Below are 13301 nucleotides of genomic sequence, written 5' to 3'. Positions count from 1 at the left end.
GTTGCGGTTTCTGCAGCAGCTATAGCTTTGCCAAATTTTCTGTATATACTAAGGCACGCAGATTAGCAAAGACTGAATTCAGATATGCATGGATGGTGGCAGGTTCTGACGTCTTGTACATTGTTGGATTTTGGTATCCATGACTTCTGTGTCAGGTTTTCAGATATACAGCAGTGACAGTCTTTATCTTTAAAATAAATTCTTTCATACAAGGCAGCTAAAAGGGGGCCACCATCCATTGGAGTTGGGAGGCAGACAGAAATGAGAAGGCATCTGAGTGGTGATCTTCTGAATGGATCCTTTCAGCATGCATGTTATGTTCTTGTATGAGCTAACAGCCGAAAGTCATGTCGGTCTTCTGCGATGGTTTCCTCACTCAAGTGGTTTCCAGATTGATGAACTGACTGGTGCTTTTTACTGCTTCTGCTATTTTGTTCCAGCTTGTCGATACTCTGGGCTGCCAGACAGGTAGTCTCCAACTGCAGTGAGCTTGCATGTGGCAGAACAAAGTAATGAAAAATTATGATATTCAGCCTGTAGGGAGACAAATCTTGCTATAGTCTGCCAGTTATTTGTGTTCTTAAATAAAAAGTAGAGGAGAGCAAAGAGAGACCTTTCTAAGTAATAACTTACTCTTTTCTTCTATCTTTTTTTCTTAGAAAAAAAAATACTGATTCTTACGTGACTGTTCTTTAGCAGATGGGAAAGAATGTTGCAATTATGTGAGAGATGGCATTGTAATATTTTAAATAAATGTAGGAAGCTTCCTATGATTTGATCTTAATTAAATACTGCATCTCAGCTGTGCTCTTTATTAATCAGACCACTTGTCTGTCTGCGTTAGAGTTCTAGAAACTTTAAAATGCCTAAATCTCACACCTGCCTTCAGCCTTATACGTTTCTCTGGGGTAGTAAGACATACGTTTCATATGTTACAACTAAACTGTTAATGCTGATACTCCAGTGATTGACCTCTGCTCTTGAAATGGATCTTTTCACTCAGGTAGGTAACTGTTGCAGGTGTAGGGCACTGGAAAATAACTTCTTAAAGTTTAGCAGAAGGAGGAAGTTGACACCTTTTCTGAAATACATAGCAGCTATTTTTTTTGGTCTTTGATGCTTTTTAAAGTTTAAAGGTGGCCATCTGTATTCTGTTGTGTTTAAAATTGGGAATATATTGCTGTGTTTGTAAATGTACATCTGAAGTTGCTGATGGATATATTTGAAGTTAGCTACCTATGTGTAATTGTGTGACTTTAAAAGGAAACAAAACAACCCACATCGTTTAATTAGGGTGCTAGGTAAGGTAACATTTGCTTTACAGAAACTTAGTGTGAATAAAGAGAACAGTGGATACAACACATACAGTGAGAAGGAAGTTTATTTAAACATGCTAAAGCATCAGGTAGAAATTGTTTTATGATGTTAATGGTAGTTTTTTCAGTGTACTGTAATCTGGGGATTTTAGAATACTGATCCTCCTGTGATACATAAACAGCCATGCTAGTTGTCATGGTGGTTCTGTTTGGAGAGAAAATTGTGACTTAATTCAGCCAGTTTGTTCTGCCAGAGAAGTCTGACTTCTGCCGTGAGTATTGGATACATTGAGACTAAAGTTCTTATTTTGCTTAAAAAAAAGCTTTCTTAGGTTTGCTGTTAACACTATGCAATATTCATAGCATTCAGCATAATCTAGACTTAATTTTATATTTGTCGAGCTCTGTGTGACGGCAACCCACTTGTGATATGATTAGGTACAAAGCTTAATAGGCAATTCTTGCCACTTGTTCTTGGACAGCTTAATATCAAATGGGAAGTAGTTGCTCTATTCCTTAAAACCATGTCGTGGTATTTTTGTCCCTACATCTTTTTAAGTATTTTCTTGCAGTTCTTCTCAAAGCATCCTGCACATACCCACTTTCACCTAGATCACTAAATGTATTCATGTGTTAAAGTGGTTACAAGCACCAAGGCTGTAGAAGGTTAACTATATAGAGCAAGAGCCATAGATTCTTACGGATAATTAGCCCAGTGTGCCTGGCAGGGCTGTTCGCGTGAAGCTGTGGAATAAAGTCAGTGCAAAGTATGTTTGAAAGAAGAGGAAGGATAAACTTTTTTCCTAATGCAAAGTTTAATTATGTACCCTTGAGTAAATTAGCATATCAAGAATAACTTTATGGATTTTAAAATACAAATTTTAATTCAAGAACACAGATCGGTGTATTTTGTCGGAGACTGGCTTGGCTACTAAGTTTGGGCCTTCTCAGTAAGACATCTGTTTAAATTCTCACTAAAAATGTTGGTGTGCTTGAAAAAGAGACTTGAAAAAGAGTAATGTGTACTGGTAAGTTGGCATGCCTGTCCTTAGGGGAGTCTTTTAAGTGTTTTGATGTTGACTGTTTTTTTTTCTGAAGCACACTAGTATACCAGCTTCTTAGGGAAAGAAGTTCTTTCAAAATCTGAACGATATCACAGTCTGCAAAATGTCTTATCTCAGAAATTGTATACATCTTTGAGGGCAGGGTAGGATGGAATGGGCAGCTTTAATTATTCTCATGCTGTTAAAATATTAACAATTTTCACTTTAAATGTGATTCTGTTGTCTTTTTAAGATGGTCCAGCTGAAGCATCTGTTACAAATGGGGGCACTGCTGCTGTTACAGCGCTGAATGATGACCTGGATATCTTCGGTCCGATGATCTCTAATCCTTTACCAGCAGCTGCTGTACCTCCCGCTCAGGTATAATTTATTTAGTTATATGTGTGCATAAGTACGTGTGTGCATGTGCGTATTTTTCTTCAGCGAATTCACATGCAAAGAATGTATACTTCTCAACAGTCATGGCTGGAGACTCTTCAGCTGTAACGGCTACGGGTTTTTTTCACCTTTTCAAGCTTTTGCACTGCTTAAATACAGAATTAAGAGATAGTGTGGTCTTCCCTTCTGGTTCCTGGTTATCCAGCTAAACTGGATTCTGTCTTACCCTGGTGATGGTAGTCATGTTTTCTTTTAATTTATAGTCTCTTATCTTGTTCTTTTTTTAATAGGTATTGCTGAATATATTTTTACTTTATGCTCTCAGGTTATTGAGCTTTAAGTCATACTTTTTAAGACCTCTTACTGCTTTGTGATGCTGATATTTAGGAAAGGCTACAGCAGGTGCTTCTGTCATAGAGCTGCTAAAAGTTTGGGGTCTCAAGCTTCATATTCAAGTAGATGTCAAGAAAAACTACTACTGGGCTGATCTGTCTTTTGCCTCATCTCAGAACTTGCATGCCTGCCTTCCTTCAAAGAAGGGTAGCGTAACCCCTGCACCTGGCCTGTTCCTGCTCTCACAGCGATGATAGTTTGGAAGCGACCCCGTTGCCGTGCCTGTTGTAGCTGAGAGGGGCAGCTTTGGGGCACACAAAGAAACTGCATAAACCTGCAGCTCTCTTAAAGTAGCTATCAGCCCCGAAGAACGGGGTGTTGGTGATGAGTGTGGCTGGTGTGCAGATCAGAATGCACACGTGCATGCTGCCTTACCCAGCCTGGCTTCTGAGAGGGAGGCTTCCCAGGAGCCCCCAGCTAACCTCCCCGTCTGTGGGGCCGTTTAAGGTAATTTAGAAGCTTATTTTTGGAGCAGGAGAAGAGCCTTCTCTTGTTTCAGTTCCTTGAACAAATGATGTGACCCGCTGGTTAAGCGAGTGATTTACCTGTAGAATACAGGAAATCCAAAAGAAGGCTAAATATTCAGGAGTAAGAAGCAGCAAAGAGAAGGGTGATTCTCTGGCTGGTGATGATTGGTGATGGGGTAAATAATGCAGTGGCTGCTAAAACATATTGAATTATATCTATCAGCAATTAACTTAGATAATTTAAGGTGTATGTCTATGATAAAGATTTGGTCACTGGACATTCTGTGAGAGAAACGTTTTGAAATGTAGTTTATTTTTATTGTGCTAGTTTCTAGACCAAGTGTGGTACTTACTAGATGGATTGCAAAGTGGTAAAAAGGATAGTATTATTCTTAATATCTGGTAAGTGTCACCTTGTTTGTATACTAGAAAGCATGAATACATTTACTTGCTGTTAACAAACACTCCAGATTTTTAATGGTATTTTGCTTTTTTCTGAGTGCCATAATCAGGAGCGGCAAACAGAACTTTTATCAAACTCATGGTCCTTATGGCATATTGCAAGATTTAATTCTTGATTATCTTCCATGTTTAGTTGGTAATCTGAAAGAAAAAGTAATATAATCAGATAATTTCCCTAGATAAGAAACAGGGACGTGGGTAAATGGCAGAGGATGGGGTTTCTGATGCTGATTACATGGGTTGCTTGGTAAACTGGTGCAAAGGGAACATTCTGTTTTGCTTTAGGATTAACAGGGCATTGTAGGCCTTGTGTTTCAGGATGGTAGTGTCTAGTGTGGGAACTGATGCTGGGCAAAAGTTGAGAGTCCCTCTCATTTAGCAGTGGTATGAGTTTTGTAACATCTTTCACCTTGTAATATGGATAAAAGTTGTATGGGATTCAGAGAAGAGTCAGGAGAATACTGGAGACTGGAAAGGGTGCTTCAAAATGTGAGATTTTTAAGAACTCAGTCTGTTTAATTCCTTGAAGTAAAAAAAGGGGTGTGATTCTGTTGTGTAATTATTTTGTGTGAGATTGCAAATGGGAAAGTGGGCATAAACTAGCACCCAGTCCAGCAGTTGAGTAACCCTAACATTCAGTTCTTGCATTTGGAATGAGCAAACGTTCATGGCCAATTCTTAAGTCGAGTTGAGTAGTACTTGTTGAAATATATATTAATAGAATGCATTGAAATAAAAAAAAAAGTTGAAGAATGGATCAAATGTGGAACAGTGTGGCTTGCTTTCTCGCTCAGAGATATTTATCATGATGTTCTGCATAGCAGGTGCTTCTGAAAGGTCACAGTGGGATTTGTCAGCATCGAAAGAGAAGGGAGTTTAATGGTGCTCCTCAGACTGATTTGTAGAAGCAATGTATGACTGTGGATTTCTCACAAGATTGCTTTTCTTTTCTAGCTTAACGTGAAAGGCAGCCATTTAGTGCTAAATGCACGTGTGTTTATGGCACTGTGGAGTACAGAAATGTCTGTTTGAATGTTTTGTTATGAGACTGGAACAAGGTGATGTCTGCAAACCTTAGGATTTATGACCATTGAAATAGCCAAGACATGATTTTCAAATGAAAACAAAAGCATTTGTTTTTCCTTTTTCAAATGTCTTGAGCATTTAGGATTGTATGCACTTTCACTGTGCTTTCGGGATATATGACTTTATTACAGTTTTCAAAAACACAGTATTTCTTCCTATTATTCTGTATAGCTGGATAAAAAACTTGAAAAGGGCTGGTAAAAAACAATATGTGAATGAGTAACTTTTTTTTGTAGAATTTGGCCTATTGGCAAACTCAAGGGGTTTAAGAAGAGTTAACTTACCCAGCTCCTGCTATAAAGCTTGATAAAAGGCATACGCTATAAATTTACCCACTGTACAATATTCATGGACAGAAAAAAGGGAAGACATTTGTGTGTTTAATGATACTTTTTCATGTGAAGTGAGCATAGCTAAATCACAGCTATTAGAACAGGTTTTTTGTTGCCAAACAATGTACAGGAACTGAGCAGAGCTCTATCATTCTTAGCTGTACTTTTAGCCAGATCTTAATTTCAGACTTTGTGAGGGTATGTCTTCCAGTAAAAGCGTGATCTTCATTCTTCACTGAAACTTACAGGGAAGGGGAGAACGGGAGAACTGTGAGGTATTAACTTTGAAAGTATTAACTCACTGAAACTTCTAATGTAAGTTTTTCTCCAAGCAGGATACTAAAATGTCAAACTTTTTTGGATTTTGTGTGTGTGAGTGTGTGCACGCAATTTGAAGGGTATTGCATTGGGAGCTGAGAATTGGTTCAGTGGCTCAGAAATCTATAGAGATGGTATGTTCTTCATGATTCAAATCTGATAAGCTTTCATGTAAAATAGTAGTATGTTTTAGATGTTCTTAAACCCTGATTTTCCCCTGAGGCCAGGTGGTGTACCTAGTATGGTCGCCATAGATCAGCAGAGAAGCTTCAACTCGTTAACAAGTTGTGGTGATGATAAAGTGTCCAGGTCCTCAGTTTTTATGTAGAAATGTGTTATTTCAAGAGCGTGCTTTATTGTGAATGTTACTTAAGCAGGGTCTTACCGGGGAGCTATTTAGTCCTTGTAATATGATGAACTGAATTGCTTGTGGCTTCTGCTTATGTTTATTTTACCACTGTCTGAATTCTGAAGGATCTGAAAGCTGAAGTTCAGTTCCTTCATTTGGATCAGGGCAATTTGCTCAGCCTGTATTTATGCTTCAATGAGTGGATCGAGAGCAGACCTGCCGGGAAGGATCTGGGGGTACTGGTGGATGAAAAATACAAGCCGTCAGTGTGTGCTCACAGCCCAGAAAGCCAACTGCGTGCTGGGCTGCATCAAAAGCAGCGTGGCCAGCAGGTCGAAGGAGGTGATTCTGCCCCTCTCCTCTGCTCTCGTGAGACCCCCCCCCGGAGTGCTGCGTTCAGCTCTGGAGCCCTCACTACAAGGCGGACACGGGCGTCTTAAGAGTGTGTCCAGAGGGCCACGAAGATGCTCAGGGGGCTGGAGCACCTCCTGTATGAGGACAGGTCAGGAGAGTTGGGGTGGTTCAGCCTGGAGGGAAGGCTCCAGGGAGACCTTACAGCCGCCTTCCAGTACCTCAGGGGGCTTATAAGAAAGATGGGGGTGGACAGGGACACACAGGACTCTTTATCAGGTAATGTAGTGATAGAACAAGGGGTAACAGTTGTAAACTGAAAGAGGGTGGATTTAGATACGAGGAAGAAGCTCTTTACTGTGAGGATGACGAGGCACTGGCACGGGTTGCCCAGAGCAGCTGTGGGTGCCCCATCCCTGGGAGTGCTCAGGGCCAGGCTGGATGGGGCTTGGAGCAACCTGGTCCGGTGGGAGGTGTCCCTGCCCCCATGGCAGGGGGTTGGAACTGGGTGATCTTTAAGGTCCCTTCCAACACAACCCACTCAGTGATTCTGTGAGGACAGGCTGAAAGAGCTGGCCCTGTTCAGCCTGGAGGCTCAGAGTGATCTCAGCAATGTGTAGAAATACCTGAGGGGATGGTGCAAGAGCGTGGAGCCAGGCTCTTTCCAGTGGTGCCCAGTGACAGGACCACAGGCAATGGCCAAAAGCCATCTGGACTGCTGCAACTGTCAGACCACCTTAAAATATTGAGGATGTCAAGATCTTTATGTGCTGCTTTGCAGTCTTTTGGGAATTAAAAGCCAAAATGGAAATACTTCTTTTCAGTCTCATGCATTAATTTAAACTTCCTGCTAGCCACATGCTATTCGTGTTGTCAGATGGCACATGTGAAGTGATGGATCCAGCTACCATGTTTGTGGTCCTGATACATCTGAGTAATGTTTCACAGTAAAAACTCCTTTTGAATATGTATTATCTTTTACAGGTAATACATAAGCTACTGATGGCAAAAATTACTTATTTTTAAACATGAAGCATATTGGAGTTGACTTTGAGTAGTTTTGAAAAATACTGTTACACTAACATCATGAAGCTGCCTGGCAGCATGTTCCCTAACCACCCGATGAGCATTCTGGTTTGGTACAGTGACTGTTTGAGGGCACTGCATGTAGCCTTTCTTAAAGGAAAACTGTTATATGTATGCCAGGTGTGTTTTTACAGAGGTCTTGGGTAGCAGAAGAATGTTAGACGTGTGAAAATCATGTCAGTGTTGTGCATTCTCTTTTACCTGAATACCACCTGCTATTTTCTGGCCATGTGTTCTGCATTACTTGCCATTTATTTAGCTGAGGAACGCTTTGAGGAGCGCTTGTTCCATGCTTTGGCTCCTCTCAAAATCTTCCATAAACAAATGGAATGAAGAGACCTTAAATGAACATTTAATCTCATGATGTAAACGTAATAGATGATCAGTCCTCCAGGTCTTCAGGTCTCCCTTCTCTTCTGTGCGCACATGTAGTGATTTGCTTTATTTCATTAAAACTCCTATAGTAACAGTGTTTCATAGATCTGGAGACACTGCAAACCCGTGGGTCATCCCAGGTGAGATGATGTTTCTCTGGTTCTATTATTTATTTAAAAAAACTGAACACCACCAAACCCAGACGTGTCTGCTCTTCTCCTTTCTAGAGAAAAGCAAACCCCTTCCTTACTGCCATGCAAAGCAGCGAGGAGGAAGCTGCCCGTTAACTCGCTTCCACAACTTGCATGTTCTTCTCCAGCCTGCTGAGCACAGCTCTTGTGCAGAGGCTGTCTTAGGCAGATGCTGTGGTAGAACCATGCCAGTATGGAATAATCCAATACTGGGACTCCCTGGCTACATGCACGGTTAAACAAATACTGCTATTTAGGATGGGCTTTTACCTGAATGTACTCTTAAACCCCACTCTGGTGTTTTCAAAGACTGGTTATGCCACACTGATACAGAACAGTCTCCAATGGAGAGGGGCTTCCTACTACCCATTAAAAAAAAAGAAAAAATGTCGTTGATTTTACTTTGCGGGTAGAAAATTTTGGCAGTAATACACAAGAGGCAGTGGCTTTTTTATATGTACAGAGGAAAATTGATAGTTTTAAGTGTAGATTGGCCAGAGAGAAGGTTTCACAGGAGCTGAACAATTCCTGGTCTTTTTCTGGCTGCTTTCCCTTTGTAGTGCCATCACCTGTGGTCTGGTGACCTTGGCCCAAATTGGCTGTTGTATAAATGTGGGGTTTCAATTGCCAGAGAGTTCCCATTTCTTGTTCTTTTTCTCTTCCCTTTCCACAGCAGTTTTGGAGATTTTTAATCACCAGCCATGTGAATCTGCGCTCTTTTCTGTTGACGGTTTCTGGCCAATGTAGCTGGTACCGGAACTTTTTGTAGTTATTCTTTCCCTAACTTATAGTGCTGCCTTCTGCTAGAGCTTTTTAGCAGTTCAGGTGTCAGATGTGCTTTCTGAAGCTGTATATTGAATGTTTGTGTAAGTGCAGTGTGACCATAGTGGACCTCTCGGGGCCCAGTCAGCAGCCTGCCAGCAACACCCGAAGTTTGGAGGTGGTTGCTTTAAGCAGGAATATAGGTGTGTTCTGTATCTGCCTATTTTGTGGTGGCTTCTTGTCTGCTAAACTTGGGTATGTGATGAGAGTAAATAGATGGACCCAGTTGCAGATCCAGTCTGGTCATGGTGGTAGCGCACGGAGAGCTGAAACTCGCACACGCTGCGGGATCAGGTATTGAGCTGGACTAAAATAAGGCCATAACTTAAGTACACATTGCAATCCTGGCTCTTTTTCAGTGCGCATACAGTTGATTTGCGTTAAAAGTTCCTGCTAGTAACAGGATGAATCGTGTACTTTAAGAAATAAGAAGAACACAGGATATTGCCTAGTTACCTAAGCAAGCCCCCATATGGAACTGCATGTGTAGGAGCAGCAAAATAACAGCACCGAAAGACACCTGGATCTAATTTGTTTACAAAACATTTTGGTGCAAGAGCAATAAAACCCCTGACAGCTGCATATATTTTAGTTTTTTGGTTGTAGACTGCAGTGTTAGATAATTATGCTTTCTCAATAAATGAAACGTGCTTAAAGAACTCTAAGTCAATTATAAACAATGTATTTAAAAATTCTATTACTTTGAAGTAGATCGACCAAAATTTTACTTTTGCCTTTTCTCCAAAAATACCGTTCATCTTAGTTGTGGATCTTAGTTGTAGCAGTACCTTTCAAAGCACTTAATCTTTTGTTTTAGCTGTAATCTATTCTGCCTGTGAGAGGATTAATGAGATATGAATTGTAATCTCCTTATTGATTTCCTAATTATTTTTCATAATCTAACTACAGCTCATGATTTATGCTTCTGACTGATGCAAAATGTAGGAGCAACAGGAATGAATGATCTGTATGTGTACGCCTTGGAGCTGGCCAGGGATTTAGTGTTCCTTGTTTTGTAACCTCCGTCCGGTCTGGTGGTCTTTCCGTATTGTATACACTGCTTTTTCACCTTTGGTCATGCTACATCTGTCTAAATCCTCGTTTACTTAAAGTTAATTTCTGTAAAAGAACTGGGTTTTCTTTGGTTCAGGAGTGAGGATGTGCAGTAAAAATGTAACGTTCACATCTTTTACCAGTTTCATTCAGTAGTCTGTCTTGACCTTTATTTCCCAGAGCGCTTCCACTAAACCAGCAGTTGCCACCTTGTCTGCGGCATCTGGGGATCTTGATCTGTTCACTGAGCAAACAACAAAATCTGAAGAGTCAACAAAGAAACAACTTTCCAAAGACTCCATCTTATCACTGTATGGCACAGGAACCATGCAGCAGCAAAATGCTCCAGGTAAATAATTTCGTAAAGGTTTCTATTCGGTCCCATTTTAAGCTTTACTGAGAACAGTTACCTCCTACAAGTGTAAAACTAAGGTTGGCTACCCTTCTACCTATACTCAAAACAAATATTTTTATTTTTACCTTTTATAAAAACGGGAAAATGACTGAAATGTAATACAGAAGCTGAAGAAAAAAATAGGGATTTTAATTTATTTATAGCCGTTCAAATTACCCAGTATACAGTTCACTGAAAGATCTGTGAATTCCATCTGATCTAATCCATCTGCCATCCAATTCATCACTTAAGGTCTGAGTCTCCATTGTGCAAACACCAGGCTGCCAGGATCAGCACAGAGCTGTCGTATCTTGGTTTTGGCTGTGTTTGTATGGAAAACAAAGAGCTCCAATACAATGATTAAAAGATTCTGGCTCATCACAGCGATTTGCCAGACTCTGTTTGGCTTCTAACCTCTGGTGGCAAGTCCTTTTCCCTTGAGCATTTTTAAGCAATTTTCTACTTCTACCAGAAACTAAATTAACCTCACTGATGTGCAACTCGATTAAGTTATCCTTTCAGATTATTGTGGTGCACTTCTGACTTAGGGGAACCGGGGAGAAAATCACAAAACACACTTGCTGAAATTTTCCCTTCTCTGGTGCAGGTATGTTCATGGGGTCGTCTTCTATGCCATTTACCACACAACCATCAACTCATTTTCAAGGCTTTCCAGCCATGGGAGTTCCTGTGCCTGCAGCACCTGGGATGATGGGAAACATGATGGGACAGTCAGTGCCAGTCATGGGACAGAGCACAGGTGTGATGGTAGGAATGGGAATGCCCAATGGATTTACTGGTACTACACAAACTGGTGTGATGGGACTTCCTCAAAATGTCATTGGACCTCAAGGTGGAATGGTGGGACAGATGGTCACGCCACAAAACAAGTATGGATTGCAACAAAGCCAACAAGCTCAATGGAACCTCTCTCAGGTAAAGGCTGTTCCCAGGCAAGGGTGCTTTGGAAAACAGGCTGCGTTTCAGATACAGACTGGCTGTAGGAAGAAAGTTGCAGTGTAGCCAAGTTACAGACTGCTGGACTGTGAACTGCTCAGAGGCACACATTAAAAAAATCAGTGAATAACTCAAAGATAACTAATACATAAGCAGAGAATAAATTTTGCCAAGGTAGACCAAATTCCATTCTCTGCTCTGTAGCTACTGTCATCCTGGCATCTGAACTAGCCAGGTAAAAAGCTAGCTCAGCTGTTGTTACAAAACATTGAAATGTAAACGCAGCCTTATAACTAAAGGCAGAATTTAATTGCATGAGAGTAGCCATTAACAATTAATACTTTAATTTACAGACTTTAGGATAAACCTCAGTGAAATGTGCAGTGCTTTGCACTCTAACATTCTCCTGCAGGTTATTTGTTTAGGCCAATAATCTATTATTTATCTGTAGCATTTTCATGCTATTTGTTAAAATTTTTTAAACGTGTTTAAAAGGTTCTCTAAAAGTGGTAGTGTGCACTTAGTACTATATTTGTACATTATCCAGTGAAACATCTTGAAATCGGGTATTTGAGAGGTTATTGGGGGAGGCGGAACAAACCTAAAGGATTCCCTTGGAGTTTGGTATGGATGATGGCAACTATTTTTTTCATACTATTGTTTGCATTAAAAGAACAGTGTAATAATTCCACGCTGCTTACTCTAGTAATTCAGGAAGTGAACCGTAGTGTCTTACTGAGATTGGATTATATTAATTTTTACTGTTCTGCTCAGTCCTGTGGTGTGAATATTTCTGACGGTAAGCAGCATTTCTTACATGTACACAACAGTCCCTATTTAAAAATACAGGCTGTCATTCTGCTTTGAAAAGTAATTTTTAAAAGGCAAGAATTTCAAAATGTCAAACTAAAAAAATCTGTGGATTTACTGCTAACAGTTTTTTGCTAGGTATCCAAGTTTCAAAAGACCCATATCAGCTCTGAAATGAAAATCATGCTTTTTATCAAATCAATATTACAAGTTGGCTCATGGAACAAGCTCTTAACATGTTTCTGTAGTCCTTGCACGTCAGATGGTATCAGCATGCTGACGTTCCACAGTTTGTAGGGGACCTGGGAACTGATCTCTGGCTCCAGTTGAAAGGGGGAGAGCTTGCTTTACTTAGCAGAACAGCATGCTCTGTATAGTCTACTTCTTAAGAACTTTGCTCCAAGAGAGATTAACAACTAGGTAAAGCATGTTTCCATCAGCTTTTTTTAAACTTCCATGTTCAGTGATGGGTTGGTTTTGCAAATATCTATGTGAAAGCACACAGTACTGAATTTTACCTTGAAACTTTAGTTTGTGATTTACTTCACGGTTTTTTTCACCAGTATTGTGGTTCAGTTTTGCAACCTGGTATTGTTTGTTTGTGTTTACATAAACTCTGATTTTTACCTAATGCTGTCTCTAACCTGAATCCCATGTTGCTTATGCAACATCTCTGTTCATCAGCTCTGATTATTAATTGCTCCAAATGCTTTTTTTTGCTCTCAAACTCATGAGAGGGGACATCCTTTACTCTGTTTATACAGCTGGATTTTTGGCTTCTCAGTAAGCAGAAAGCCTTCATTTTTTAGAAGGTGAGGGAGAGTAACCTGAAGAATGTCATTACATTGAGCACTGACAATTACAGTGACTAGATAGTATTTGTAGAGAGTAGAAATATTTTTGCACCATCTCTGAAGAGAATGTGCTGAATTTTGAACTCTTTCCCACCTTTTCTAAATGTTGTTAATTTCATGTGAATGATTTCACTTGTCTTTAAGAAATTATAGTTAAACCATGACACTTTAGTAGATTCTTCAGCAAGAATGGCTAGATTTAGCTAATACTCAAGTTTATAAGTGCACCTCAGTCTTTGCTGA

At 40.2% G+C, this 13301-nt stretch overlaps 2 protein-coding genes across 6 annotated transcripts in view; one reads left to right on the top strand and one right to left on the bottom strand.

Annotated features, from left to right (window-relative positions):
- SMAP1 (small ArfGAP 1) overlaps window positions 1–13301 on the top strand; it is a 95899-nt gene that overhangs the window by 81122 nt on the left and 1476 nt on the right. For all 5 annotated transcript variants that reach the window (XM_080388777.1, XM_080388776.1, XM_080388775.1 and 2 more), the window contains 3 exons: window positions 2613–2740; window positions 10224–10392; window positions 11045–11373. In XM_080388777.1, the coding sequence (XP_080244903.1) occupies window positions 2613–2740; window positions 10224–10392; window positions 11045–11373 (626 nt within the window). The remainder of the gene's footprint in view (window positions 1–2612; window positions 2741–10223; window positions 10393–11044; window positions 11374–13301) is intronic.
- The window catches only part of B3GAT2 (beta-1,3-glucuronyltransferase 2), a 32230-nt gene continuing 21675 nt past the window's right edge, over window positions 2747–13301 (bottom strand). Inside the window, exon 5 of the mRNA XM_080388791.1 lies at window positions 2747–4221. Coding sequence (XP_080244917.1) covers window positions 4210–4221 — 12 coding nt within the window. The 3' untranslated portion in view covers window positions 2747–4209. The remainder of the gene's footprint in view (window positions 4222–13301) is intronic.

Source organism: Falco punctatus (genome assembly GCF_963210335.1).
Source record: "Falco punctatus genome assembly, chromosome: 5".
NCBI lineage: Eukaryota > Metazoa > Chordata > Aves > Falconiformes > Falconidae > Falco > Falco punctatus.
This window is presented reverse-complemented; position numbering and strand designations above follow the sequence as displayed.